Raw genomic sequence first — 13,239 nt, forward strand, 5'->3', positions numbered from 1 at the left:
TGGAGCCCTTCCCCTCCGGGCACCGGTGGGACGAACCAGCTCGGCCGGCCACCACTGAGCCTGGTGGGGACATCCTGCACGGGGCAAGGGCCACCACCACGGCTGTGGTGCCTCCTGCCTGCTCTTCCAAACACGGGCCGAGCGCCGGCACTGGCACTGGCCCTGCCTGCCTCCTGCTGCAGCCCCTGCCCTGCCACGCTCCTGCCCTGCCACGCTCCTGCCTCGCTGGCAGCTCAGGGTCTGGGTGCCACCGGCTGCCCCACGCTGCCCGAGATGCAGCCGGCGGCACGCGCCCGGCCTGCTTGCCTCCCTGCTGCGCTCCAGCCGGTGCCTCCCTGCCTGCCGCACCGGGGCATCGTGGCCGGCGCTTGGCCGACAGCAGAAGCCTCCTCCCTAGCCAGGGCTCAGCTCCTCACTGCACTGCTGGCCCTGCCCCGCTCCCCACCCCAACCAGGTGTTGCCCTTCGCCCACGGGGAGCCTGGGCTTGGCAGCACATGGTGCCTCGGCCCCTCCGGCCACCAGCGACGCCCCCGGGAAACAGCACATCAAGCGATATACAGGCCAGACTCTCTGGGAGGAACAGAAACGAGGATGTATTTCATGCAACATTCCTTGTCCCGAAGGCGTCGCGGGGCTGGCAGGGCCGAGTGGGGGTCTGCGTGTGCATGGCACGCCGGGGCGGTGTGGGAGCGGGTGGGAGCCTCTCGGCTCCACGCCCTTCAGTGCAGTGCTCAGAATAGAAAGAGAATCAAAGTGGGTTTTATTAGTCTAGTAGAAATGTGCCCCCCACCCCCACCCCCCTTCCCCGTGGTGGCTCTGGAAGAGGCCAGTGCTGCCTGGGACGGTCAGCTGTCTACCAGCTGCTTGAGTGCCCGCTCAATGTTCATCCGGTGCCCGACTCGGGTCACCCCCAACTCCACAAAGTCCTCCTTGGTGAGGGCGGGCAAGTGCGTGCCCTCTATTTCATGGTCCTCAAACTTGTCTCGGTGCTCCACCAAATTGATGCTTTCCAGCCAGTCCCCGACGTCGTACTTGTTCCAGAGGTGGAGGGGTTTCTGCATGAAGGGCCGAGGTGGGTGAAGAGTGTGCAGGGGCGGCCCTGGAGAGGGGGACGGGGACGGGGAGCGGCTCCGGGCACTCACGCTCCTCACCACAAAGCGCACCTCCTTGGGCTCGTGTGGGATGGAGAGGCTGGAAGATTTGAGGATGGTGGGAGGGGTCAGACCGTAGGGCCGGACGGTGCTGAGAGGCTCTGTCCGATCCAGAGCCGGCTTCACGGGGCTGGGGGTACGTCGGGTTACAGGGTAGCGACTGCCAGGTCGGACTGTGTAGGTGGTCCCGGAGCTCCGCTGGGAAATGGTGCTGAGTTCTCCTAAACTACTGAAAAGTCTGCAGAAAGAACGGTACAGCGAGAGAGAGAGGAGAGAGAGCAGAGGGCAGGGGTGAGGCGGAGGTCCCCAGACACAGGAGCACACACACAATATACACAGGGGGGGGCCACTGGAGGGCTGGGCCAGCCTGAGATGGGACAGGGCTCTGCAGCGCGCAGGGGACACGGCTCGGAGCACTTCAGCCAAGACTTTCTTGCAAGCCCTGCCAGGGCTGTTCCAGAGGAAGTAGAAGAGGTTCAAGCAAGTATCTCCAGTGTCTCCGCTTCCCAGCCAAACCTGCCCTCGCTGCCACAGCTCTGAAGCCCATTGAGGCCTACCAAGGAGGGAGGTGGCCCTGTAGCCCGGTGGGTCTACACAAAGACTTACTGCAGCTGAAGACCCTGCTCCTCGGCCTGTCTTGGCTGGTCAGCAAGAAGCTGCGACCCAGCTGTGACCAAAGCCACCAGCCCCACCCTCCCAGCGGGACCCCCCCAATTCACCCTCGCTAACTGGGCTTCCATCGGCGTGCTCTCGGGTCCCACCAGACTCAGAGCAACCCAGCGCTCCCCAGCACATGCCCAGCTGGGGCAGAGGAGCTGCCCAGGACAAGAGGGAACCTTCTGGCATCTCCCCAGAGAGTAGCGTGGGGACAGGACCGTCATGCCACCCCAAGGATGGAGGCAGCGAGGTCTGATTGTCACCCGATGGTGGTCAGCTCGTTACCCTGGGCTGAGGCAGCCCAGAGGTGTCTGGACTGGTCTTTCCCCTTGCACTATGCCACGTCTGCCTGCCTGGCTGCTACCCTGCACGGGGTAGGCACAGGCCGTGGAGCTGGGCAGGGGGCAGCCCCTCCGGCAGCACTCGGCTCTACCTGCTCGCCACGAGGGCCTCTGGCCTTTACTGCCTCCCCTGGCATGAACAGCTAGTCTGGGTATGTGACAAGAAATGGATCTAAAACCTGACAGGGCAAGATCATGGAGGATGAGTCCTCTGGGTGCAATGAGCAGAGCGAGTGCCTCAGCCCAGGAGGCCTGGGGAAGGCATGCTGCACTGCCCGTCTCTGTTCATGCTCTGCTTTGGGGGTCTCCTTCCATAAGCACCCACTGCTGACTGTGGCTGAGGATGTGACACTGACCGGGAGGGACTCGGGGGCCCTGGGCAGTCTCTCTGTCCTGGCAGAGAAAGCAAACACAGCGCCCTGAACACACCCCAGGGCTTTGGCTGCTGCTTCCTGGCAGCCTCTGATTGAGCCTGGCGGGGTCTCGGCCCCAAGGAGGGCTCTAAATGGGGGTCCATGTCCTGTGGCGGCTCAGGGGCTTGGATGCTCCCACAGCAGAAGTGCTGCAGCCCTGACCGAGCAAGAGTGGGGAGGACAGGGAGGGTCCACTGGTTCAGGGCTGCACAGCCCCGGGCCAAGAGGGACAGCGTTACTGGGGCTGGGTGGTTATCTTTTTGCTAAACAGTCCATGACCGCTCATTTGGGTCACACAGTGTCAGTTTGCTTGTCCTCCCAACTAACCAATAAAATGCAACGGAACTGCAGCTCCCTTGGGCTTGGATGTGACGCTGGTTAACAAACCAGCAGTCCTCTGGGCTGTCTGCATGGTGCCCTGCGTGCAGCCCAGTGCAGTACAGTACCTCTGTCTCCCTGCCATCCTCCAAGCTCTGCCCTCACATCTCAGGTCTCTCCTGGAACAGATGGACACTCTGGAAACCTGTTGCTAGCAACAGGGGTCCAAGGGCTACAGTTAACAGCATATGCCCGCTGCCACTAATGCGCACACCACAAAAGACTCAAGCTTCTGGGAGGTTAATAAGCACTAATGATTCCTTAGAAAGGGGGCTGTGAGAAGATGAGCTGAACAGGAATACGAAAGTCTGTCCATGTCTCTGGGCTTAGGCATATTTCTTCTTACTCTTATTTCTTTGCCACCTTGGCACAGAAAGCAAGAGGGTTATAAAGAAGCATGATGATGAATCACATTTGGGAAGCTCCGTCAATACAGAAGAGGAAAAGCTGAATGACCTTGAAGGCTGCGGCACAAGAAACAGAACGAAAAGTGACAGTACAAAACACAGCGTCCTGCTCAGAGGGCTGGCAAAGGATCTCTGCTCTCTACTGGAAGTGGTGAAGGGAGAGAAAGTTCTGGACCTACTGACAGACCCCAGGAGTGGCTGGCTCGGAGGTGCCAATATAGCACAGCCATGGAAAGGCTAAAGAAGCACTGCAAGATCTAAGGTGTGTATTTCTCACGGACATCAGGACGCATTCATGTCACCACAGGACACTGCTACACTCTCATTTGGAATTCTGAGCACAGTTCTGGTCACTCACGTTCAGGAAAGTTGAACACGAATAGGAATGGCTGCAGACACAGCAGCTGGTGTGCCAAAGGCTCGTTTAACCTCACCCAGGTGGGACAGAGGGGGAAACTGCTGTTGGAGTCTGTGAAAGGAGAAGAGAGGCTTAAGCTGGAGGGCGCTGAGACCCGCAGCAGCCCCCTGCAAGTGCACTCCTTGCCAGCGCGGTGGATGCCTGATGGGTGCCTGGCAGCACGGGCTGTGCCAACAGTGGTGATGCAGGTCCCACAGAAACGCCCATCCCACGTCAGGCTGCGCTGCAAGGCCTCCCTGGCTCTTGGCACAGGTTCTGCTTTGTTTGGTGGCTTACAGGGCCTGGGACATGGACTGTTCCTGCTCTCAGGGAACCACGCGAGAAATCAGCTGTGTGCCCAAGCTTCCACGGATGGCGTGTCCTTGCAATGGCGAGTCAGTGGTGCTATGGCAGATCTTTCCGGGCACAGCTCGTCAGCAGATGTAATCTGTAGGTCTGCTCTCCTCTGCAGAGCACTGGCTTGGGCAATGCAATGCACTGTTGGCAATATGCTGTTGTGTCTCAACACCTTCTGCCAACCATGTGTTATGCTGCAGTCAGCTCACCAGTCTCTGATGCCCTGTCCAGCTTTGGAAGCTGACTTCATTATGGCCCATCAGCCCAATTATTTGGTCACAGGCACTTCATCCTGCTCTGAAGCCAGCTAAGTTTTTCTGGATGTCATCATTCACAAGTGGCACCTCAGCACAGTATCCCTTCCAAGGACTTGCACATTATGCACAGTGACAACATCTGCTTAGAGGGTTTTTTTTTCTCTGGATCACTGCTCTTCTTCATTGCAGGTTCATGTTGGCATATCATGCGTTTTGCCCAAGGAATATGCACTGACCAAGACATGTACCAGCCAGCTGTAGCCAAGCTGTGGCCAAGTGCTGCTATGTTTTAGGATGTTCCTATTGAGGACTTCAGCTTTGTCAGGTTTCACGAACACTATGGCATTGTCTGCTTCTCCTTTGGGCAACATCAAGCCAATAAAACTAGGGAGCTTAATAAGAAAAACGAAATGCTTTCTTCACTTTCTGTTTCTGGTGGTGCTCTAACTAGTCTTTGGAAGACAGCCGTCCAGAGATGCTGGGATTGCTGGTTGCCACAGGTTTCTCTCTGAGTTGGGACGAGGCAGCTATAATCACCATTGCAGGGTTGCCTTCAAGCTTGTCTTCTCTGAACACGTGAAATCCAGGTTCTGGCAGCTCTCAACCCCTGTCCTGCAGAGCTCGGTGGTGGCAGTCTGTCAGCACCAGCAGTAGCAGTAGATCGGTTGCTTGGGTTGCTTCTTTGGTGTAGCCAAAAAAACCTAGTCTTTTGATTTGTGCACTACGAATGGAACTGACTGGAATCGGCAAAGAGGAGAACAGGTCTCATGGGAAGCAGTCTCAGAAGCAAAGAAACACCAGCGTGATGAAAAAGGAAGTTCTAACCAAAGAAAGAGGGATTATGCATTTGTAGGGCAGCTAATTAAGCCTTCTGGAAATACTTTTACTGAAGGTATTAAAAAAGCAGATTTCTTGAATGTGTCACAAATGAATGAGGATTCTTCCTTTGAACTCTCTATCTCAGTCCAGATTTCTTCAAGAGTAACAAAGGCGAGGACAGATTCAGCAACAGAGGTAACACACTTCTCATCACTCCAAAGGGAAATGCTTCGCTTTTGCTCAGCAAGTCTTTCGTGTTGCTGCTCTTGGTTTCCAGATGTTTTCATATTGGCCTTCAAAAGCATCTCCATTGCTTTTCACTGCATGAAGGACTTGCCTCCTGTGATTAACAACCTTTGCTAACTGATAATATACAAGACTGCTCTTGTGATTCCCCACTGGGGCTCGGTGCACCCAAAGGCTCCAACGCAGAGCCTGACGCTATCTGTGACCGTGGCTAGGCTGTGCTTTAGGGCCAAGGGCTGGAGACTAATCCTCTCTCTCTTTGCTTGAAATGCAGATAGACACTTTGAGCCTTCCTGCCTAGAATGGTGCACGCACAGATGATGTGACACCTCTACAGTTCCCATTTTGAAAAGATTTTGTCTTCCAGAATTGTCTCATGAGAACTGTCCCTGAAAAGGGAGGACAAAGGAGAGGAGTACAGAAAGGAAAGAAAGTCTCTCTGGATGGCTCCCAAAACAAAAATCAGAAGCATTCGTGCTATGGGTCGCCATGGAAATAACACAACAGCCAAACAGGACATAAACTCACTGGCAGGAGCTGGGTGCTCTCACATGCCACTTTGCAAGTGAGAACAGTGTCCAGGAGAAAGCAGCACTTCCCACCCCCTACCTGCACTCAGCTCTCACTGCCAGGTGCCGTTCAGGTGAGTTTTTCTTTTGGTGGGTGGCTGGTGAAGGGCTACGGGCCTGTTTCAAAAGCTGGAAGGATATATGCTTCTTTACAGAACCTTGAAGAAGTCCCATCAAGCAGAGGGCCAAGGGAAGCCTCATCACACAGGGGCCAGGGAAGCCCTTTTCTCCCCAGAGCTGGATGCTCTGCCCAGACAGCGAAGTCCCAGGGCAAGAGGTGACATGGCAGCCACCCTGCTCCAGCAGCGTGCACAGCACCAGTGGCAGACACAGCTGCATTACTGGGAGATTGATGAGCTCTTCTCAGGGACCATTTGCCAACCCACTGCTCTTCCTTAACTACTGAATTTCGGCACGAAATTTGTTCCTGGCTCTCAGCAAAAGAATCCAAAGAGAGGATAAGCTTATCCCCATAAAGAAAGCCCACAGGGAAAAGGGTGCCCAACAGCGTGTGAGACTTATCTGAAGAACTACTGAGAATTTCCTGCTGTCATTTTTCTTAGGACTCTACTAGTGCAGCCAGAACTTTCATTAGGGAAGATAAATCTGGCACTTCTGAGTTCTTCTCTTTCACAGTAGAAAAACAAAGGGATGCTGCAAGGAAACATCTGCAAAACTGATACGAATGAGTGGGGTTAATTGTACCCAGTGTATTGTCCCTCCCGAAGGCAATGCTGTAACTCCACCAGCATCTGGAGGGCTGATGATGCTGAAGAAGCATTGGAGGAGTTTCTCTTCAGATGAACAAAAGAATGAGCAAACCTGGAGACAACTGTTCAATTTTGTAGCTCTAAGAGCTGTTACTCTTCTGTATGGAGCGTCCTGAGCAGAGATAAATGCGGAACTTATGGACAGCACTTCTGCACGAAGTCCTACAAATCAGGCAGCTTAGTCCCACAGATCACGGTCTACAAAGATCAGTTACTTCAGGCACAGCCCTTGTGTTTTTGGCACATGTTGGACAGACAATGCACAGACAGCTCAGCAGCACCGAACATGTGCAGCGGGTCTAACGTTTCCTGAAAAAGCTTTCACAGGGGTCAGAGACTTTATGAAGGGGCCCAGCAACTGCATTGTACATGAGCAATAAAGGTGACGTTTTCTGAAAGCAACAGATGTACTGCATGAGCACGGTATAATCAACATGCACCCCCATGCAGTGGCAGTGCAGCAGTTCGGACTAGTGTGCCACCTGCCTAGGAATCCCAGATCAACTTCCTCAAGTTTCAGATTTTGGCCAGACATTTCCATTTGAAAGGTACACATTTTGGGGAGAACTCAGAAGCAGGGTACCTCTACACCCCTCTTCTGAGAAGGATGGCTCCTTTGGATCAGACTGCAGGTCTGTTCCCTTCAGGAAGGTGGCCAGTAAGAGTGCCAAAAGAGATCAAGTGGATAACCTGTTAACTTGGTGTTTGGGAAAACAGCCTGTATGGCACCAGGCAGGAAAGCTTTCCAGACACTCTGCAGGGTGGTGGGTAAGGCGAGCTCTGAGGCAGTCGGGCAGAAGGAGCCTAAGGGGGGTATCTGCAGGGGCTTCACCTCGTGCTGGCTCTCCAGCAAAGCAGCTGCACCTCGCCTGTGCCGGGGGTCAGCTCCCTCGGCTATCAGTGAGGAGGAAGCTCAGCATCCAGAAGGCAATCCCTCTTCTTTTCATTCCACATCGAGTTGTTATGGCAACCAACATGCTTAGGTCTAAGCCGAATATTTGGCAAGTGGCAGCCCACTCTTGATGCCTGTCTTGGCTTGCAGCCACTGCCCGGGTGCTCAGCAAAGTGGTCTCCGTAACACCACAGCAACTCCTGTCTTCAGGGAGGGAGGACCCAGGGAACGACAGACTGGCCAGCTTGACATCAATCCCCCCAAAGATGGTGGAGCACATCATCCTGGAAACCATTTCCAAGCATATGAGGACAAGAAAGTGACCGGGACTAGACAGCATGGCTTTATAAAGGGGAAATCACACCTGACCGACCCGGCAGCCTTCTATGACTAAATGACGAGGTTAGTGGGTGAGGGGTGAGCAACAGATTTTATCTTGGCTTAGCAAGGCTTTCAAACGCCTCTCCCATAACATCCTCACTGACAAACTGGTGAAGCATGCACAAGACAAGTGGAAGTTGAGGTTGACTGGGAACTGGTGGAAGTCCCACGCTCTAAGGGCTGTGGTCAGCAGCACAAAGTCCGGCTGGAGGTTAGTGACTTGTAGTGCACACAACCCCCGGGGTTGCTGCTGGGGCTAATACCACTTAATGTCTTCGTTAAATACCTGGACGATGGGGCAGAGGGTACCCTCAGCAAGTGGAGATGACACACATTTTGTGCAGATGACGCAAAATGGAGGAGCTGCCCCCCAGAACACCCCGACTGACTGGAGGAACAGGCCAAGAGCAATCTCATGAAGCTCAACAAAGGGAGACGCAAATTCCTGCAACTGAGAAGGTGGCAACAACCTCACCCACCAGTATATGCTGGGGGCCGACCAGCGGCAAAGCAGCTTTGCAGAGAAGGACCTTGAGGTGCTAACAGACAGCAAGCTGAACATGAGCCAGTGACATGCCCCTGCGGTGAAAAAAGGCGGTCGGGTGCCCTGGGCTGTGTTAGGAACAGCATTGCCGGCGGGTCGAGGGAGGTGATCCTTCCTCTCTGCCCATGGAGCACATCTCTCTGCTGATGGAGCACATCTGCAGTACTGTGCCCGCTACTGGGCTCCCCAGTACAAGAGACATGGACTCACCGGAATGAGAGCCCAGTGAAGGGTCACCAGGATGATTAAGGTATGGGAACATCTGACACAGAAGCGGAGACAGAGAGCTGAGACTGTTCAGCCTGGAGAAGGTTCAAGGGGACTTCATCAGTGTGTACAAATGCCTTGGTGGGGGAATAAAGAAGATGGAGCCCAACTCTTCTCAGTGGTGTGCCCATGACAGGATGGGAAGCAATGGGCACAATTAAAACACAGGAAATTCCAGCTGAACACACGAAATTCCTTGTTCACTGTGAGGGTGACCGAGTACTGGCACAGGCTTCCCAGAGAGGTGGTGGAGTCCCCATCCTTGGAGATATTAAAAACCTGACTGGACGATGCCCTGGGCATGCTGATCCAGGTGTCCCTGCTTGAGTAGGGGGGAGGACCAGATGACCTCCAGAGGTCCCTTCCCGCCTCGACCATTCTGTGAATTCAGACTGCGGAGGACCAGCGCAGACCAGCAGTCAGCCAACCGCAAATGCCCTGATGAGAAAGTGATGACGCACCCAAGCCCGTTACACCAGGTCACTCCTTTTTGCTGGAGCTGCCCAGTGGCAAAGCCCTCTACGACGCTTTATGTAGAGAGTGGTTGAGCTGATGGACCTTCCTCCATACCTTTCTGCCAGTGTCCTCAGCCTTCTCTGGTGCACATGCAGCAAGCAAACGGCAACATATTCCTGCAGCACCATCAATGTCCAGCTTTCCCTGCCAGCTCTCACCTTCAGTATCAGCTTTCACTCCTCACTGCCTGTGGTGAACTCGAGTCATCAGGAACATTGCCAGCATCAGATGGCCACAATTTATGGGGACAGTGATCTCTGGCCTGCAGAATCAGTTTTTGCCCTCAGCTGCCCATCTCTTTACATTTATTAGCACTGAACCTTCTTTGCTGTCATTCAGGTCACTCATTTAGCTTGGCTAGTTTCCCTCGAACTCTTCACTGTCCTAAATTCAGTGTCCCTCAAAACTTCCTCTTTTCTGCAAATCAGGAATTTTCATTAATCACGGTGTTTTTCATACAACTATTACATCTACTAAATGAAATGGGACCCTACTGCAAGATACCTGTTTGCTATTAAGCTTTTTCTACAATGAAGACTGACAAGCTACTTTGACTTTTCATTTCTGGTATTTTTTTCTCTGTAAAACACGTCCAGACTGAAGTCTTACTTCTTGCACTGAAAGAATTCCTCAGTATTAATAATCCCTCTCCTACGCCTCTGATGCCCAGCTCCTGAACGGCAGTCTGGAACGAGGACTGCTGACTTTGCTCCTGAGAGAGGGGCGGCTGGCGGGAGAGCACAAGCTTGCCTGCCCAGAAGCAGCTCCCTGAGGGGCGCTGTGTGAGGAACAAACCCAGCGCCCTCAAGCCAAGTGTCTTCAGAGCCAGAGCACGCTGCCTTCAGCTCGGTTCTCACTGTGGGGTGTCCTGGTTTCAGCTGCGACAGAGTTAATTTTCTTCTTAGCAGCTGGTGCAGTGCTGTGTTTTGGATTTGGTGGGAGAATGATGTTGATTGCACATGGATATTTTTGGTTGTTGCTCAGTAATGTTTATACTAAGCCAAGGACTCTTCAGTTCCTCGGGCCCTGCCAGCAAAACTGGGACGGGACACAGCCAGGACAGCTGACCTGAACTGGTCAAAGAGGTATTCCATACCATATGATGTCATGATGAGTATATAAACTGGGGGAAGAAGGAATGTGGGGACATCTCGCATTATGGCGTTTGTCTCCCCGAGTAAGCGTTATACATGATGGAGCCCTGCTCTCCTGGAGATGGATGAACGCCTGACCATGGAAAGCGGTGAATGAATTCCTTGTTTTGCTTTGTGGCTTTTGCTTTACTTATTAAATTATTCTTATCTCAACCCTCAAGTTTTACATTCCTTTCCAATGCTCCTCCCCATCCCTCTGGGTGAGGGGGGAGTGAGCGAGTGGCTGCATGGTACTTAAGTTACTGGCTGGTGTTAAACCATGACAGGGTGCCTAACCACTAATAAGACAACTAACCATGACCAACCCACTTGCAATTTTCTGTCTGGCGAGAGGAATGTAAAGGAACCCAAAGCATCGATGGAGGCGCTCGGCCACCACGCAGGCAGCACACCAAGGCAGCACTTCTCCGATGAGTGAGGACCTGCCAGCACTGAAGAAGTGAAAGATACTCAGGGCAATGAGACGGGCTACAGCGGACAGACCTCCTGCCTGATGGCAAGTGTACCGCTGACACACCTCTGCGCTGGGGACTAGTTAGAGCCAGTGTCTCCTGCATCCATGTCACACCATGGTACAATGCAAACCTTTTTGCAGAAAAAGGAGGGGAGCGATTGTAGTTTTTACATCTATGAAGTGAAGTCCTTCTAGATTTCCTCAGTCTGCTCAGGATCTGATTTCCTTCTGTTTACTGCAAGAGCAAGCAAGGGAAGAAGTCCTAGAACTACCACAGATTCAGCATCTTCCTTGACACCGGGGATGACAGAGATGGGAAAGCTGCAACCAAAAGCGTGAATCAGGCCAGTTCTACGCTGCTATTCAGATGTTCAGCAAGAGATCCTCATTTAACAATGCAATTTTTTAATAAACCCCAATGCCAGACCACGCAGGACCAGTGAAGTTTGCAGCTCACACTTAGGACTGCATGACAGTAGTGCAGTGATGTGGCCAGAAGCTCCATGAGCACAGAAGCAACAATTGGGAGAATGCTTTACAGTACAGCTGCAGACAATTACTTTTTAAAACCGGAGTAATATATGAAGTTGCTTAAGCCGTGACTCCCTACATGCCATAGCATGAGGCAGTAACCTCTAAACTGCTGCTGGGCTGAGCTGCTACGTCTACACTGCACAGGCAGCACCTGGCAGGCTTTCTGGCTGGGGTGGGCACTGGAAGCAGCCTGCGTGTGTTAGTCAGGTGTCAGGAGAACATCCACCACAGCAGATCCCAGCAGCATGGGTCAGATCCTGGTCTGACCTGCACAGCCAGCTCAGCAGGCCTGGTGCATCAAAGAGGAAAGTCAGGGTCAGGGAACACCATCACGCACAGAAAACACCGACTACGAAACACTCTGTGCAGTCTAGCAGCGACAGGAAAATGAACAAATCCGTGAAGGCAAAGGCAAGCAGACATGAATGGAAAGTAAGGCACATGTGTCAGGCTGGAAGATGATGCAGACCCGACTGAAGTGACAGGGGAACACCTGTCTGTTCCAGTTTTGGATGCCTTCAAAGCACAGCAGTCAGCTCTGGGTGCACTTCTCAGAAATGCCTGAAGGGACAAACAGTGGGGGCTCAAAGCTCTTCTCACCTGAGGAGCATTGCAGACTGACATAGAGGAAGCTGCACTAGGTTTAATATGTGATTTTCTGGATTTGTGTTTAATCATTTCAAGCAGAGTATGAAAATCCACTCCAGAAAGCCATGGTGATTGTCACTGGTTTACCTTGTTATGGGAGGACAAAGCTGAAGATCTAAGCAATGGGATGGTATCACTGATGGAACTGTTGCTTCTGGTACTATTAATTTACCCTCTTGTGACAAATAACAGTTTTTCTCTTCTTCACTCTACATAGATTACTCTGCATGGGAATAGGTGTGCCACTGATGGAAAAAGAGGCAAGAAATTGTGACTTTTCCTTCAGCTGATGTGGGAAAGCAGTGTGCGTGTGTGGAGGGGGGATGGGTTGACAAGATGGGGAACTCTGGCTGGTCCCTGGATAACAGCAGCATGAAGCTGCTATCCCAAGGCTTTGGGGTTTGTTGCAGTGCAAGGTGCAACTGAAGACCTGAGTCCTGAACCAGCGCGATACTGAAAGGACAATATTCACCTATGGACTGCTCACCATCCCAGGTCCTTCTACAAATGCAGCACCTTTCTTATGGAGAGTTCCCACATCAGCCTGTCATGGTCAGATGACAGCAAATTGCACTTCTGCTGGGTTTGTTTGGGTTTTTTGCTCTCCCAAACTGTGTATAAGACATTATCCCAATAAAATACAGAGGCTGGATTTGGAAAAAAGCCAGCCAGCCATGAAAACCCTGGAGGTATATTCCCTTTTGTGGCTTCTCAATGTGCTGGCTCCTTCTTGTTTCAAAATTGCCTTTTTTTCCTCTCACTCTGTATCTTCCCTCTTCTCTCTGATCCCATTTCTGCAGCCAGAACAGAAGCCACTCTTGCTGTTCACTGCTACAGCCTCTTCCCTTGACCTCGAAAGACTACCTGACCTTCCTAGCTCACTGCACTGTCCTACAAACTTCAGCAGGACCTGTCTTGGGGGCCAGAACAGCCTGTCCTATCTTCTCCTGAGCTCCTCTCACAGTCAAGGCTTCTGACCTGGAGCAGAGTGCCTCTGTGCTCAGCAGTCTTCGCACAGAAGATCATGGGAAGGTGAAAGCTGCTGGCAGAACTGTGGCATTTGATGCCCAGTTGTCATCTGCTGGG

General features: G+C 52.8%; 1 protein-coding gene across 3 annotated transcripts in view; it reads right to left on the reverse strand.

Annotated features, from left to right (window-relative positions):
* Positions 1-744: 744 nt before the first annotated feature.
* Positions 745-13,239, reverse strand: part of SHANK3 (SH3 and multiple ankyrin repeat domains 3) — a 369,137-nt gene continuing 356,642 nt past the window's right edge. For all 3 annotated transcript variants that reach the window (XM_080390963.1, XM_080390961.1, XM_080390962.1), the window contains one exon: positions 745-1,390. In XM_080390963.1, the coding sequence (XP_080247089.1) occupies positions 847-1,390 (544 nt within the window). In that variant the 3' untranslated portion in view covers positions 745-846. The remainder of the gene's footprint in view (positions 1,391-13,239) is intronic.

The sequence above is a fragment of the Falco punctatus genome, assembly GCF_963210335.1.
Source record: "Falco punctatus genome assembly, chromosome: 6".
NCBI classification, from domain to species: Eukaryota; Metazoa; Chordata; class Aves; order Falconiformes; family Falconidae; genus Falco; species Falco punctatus.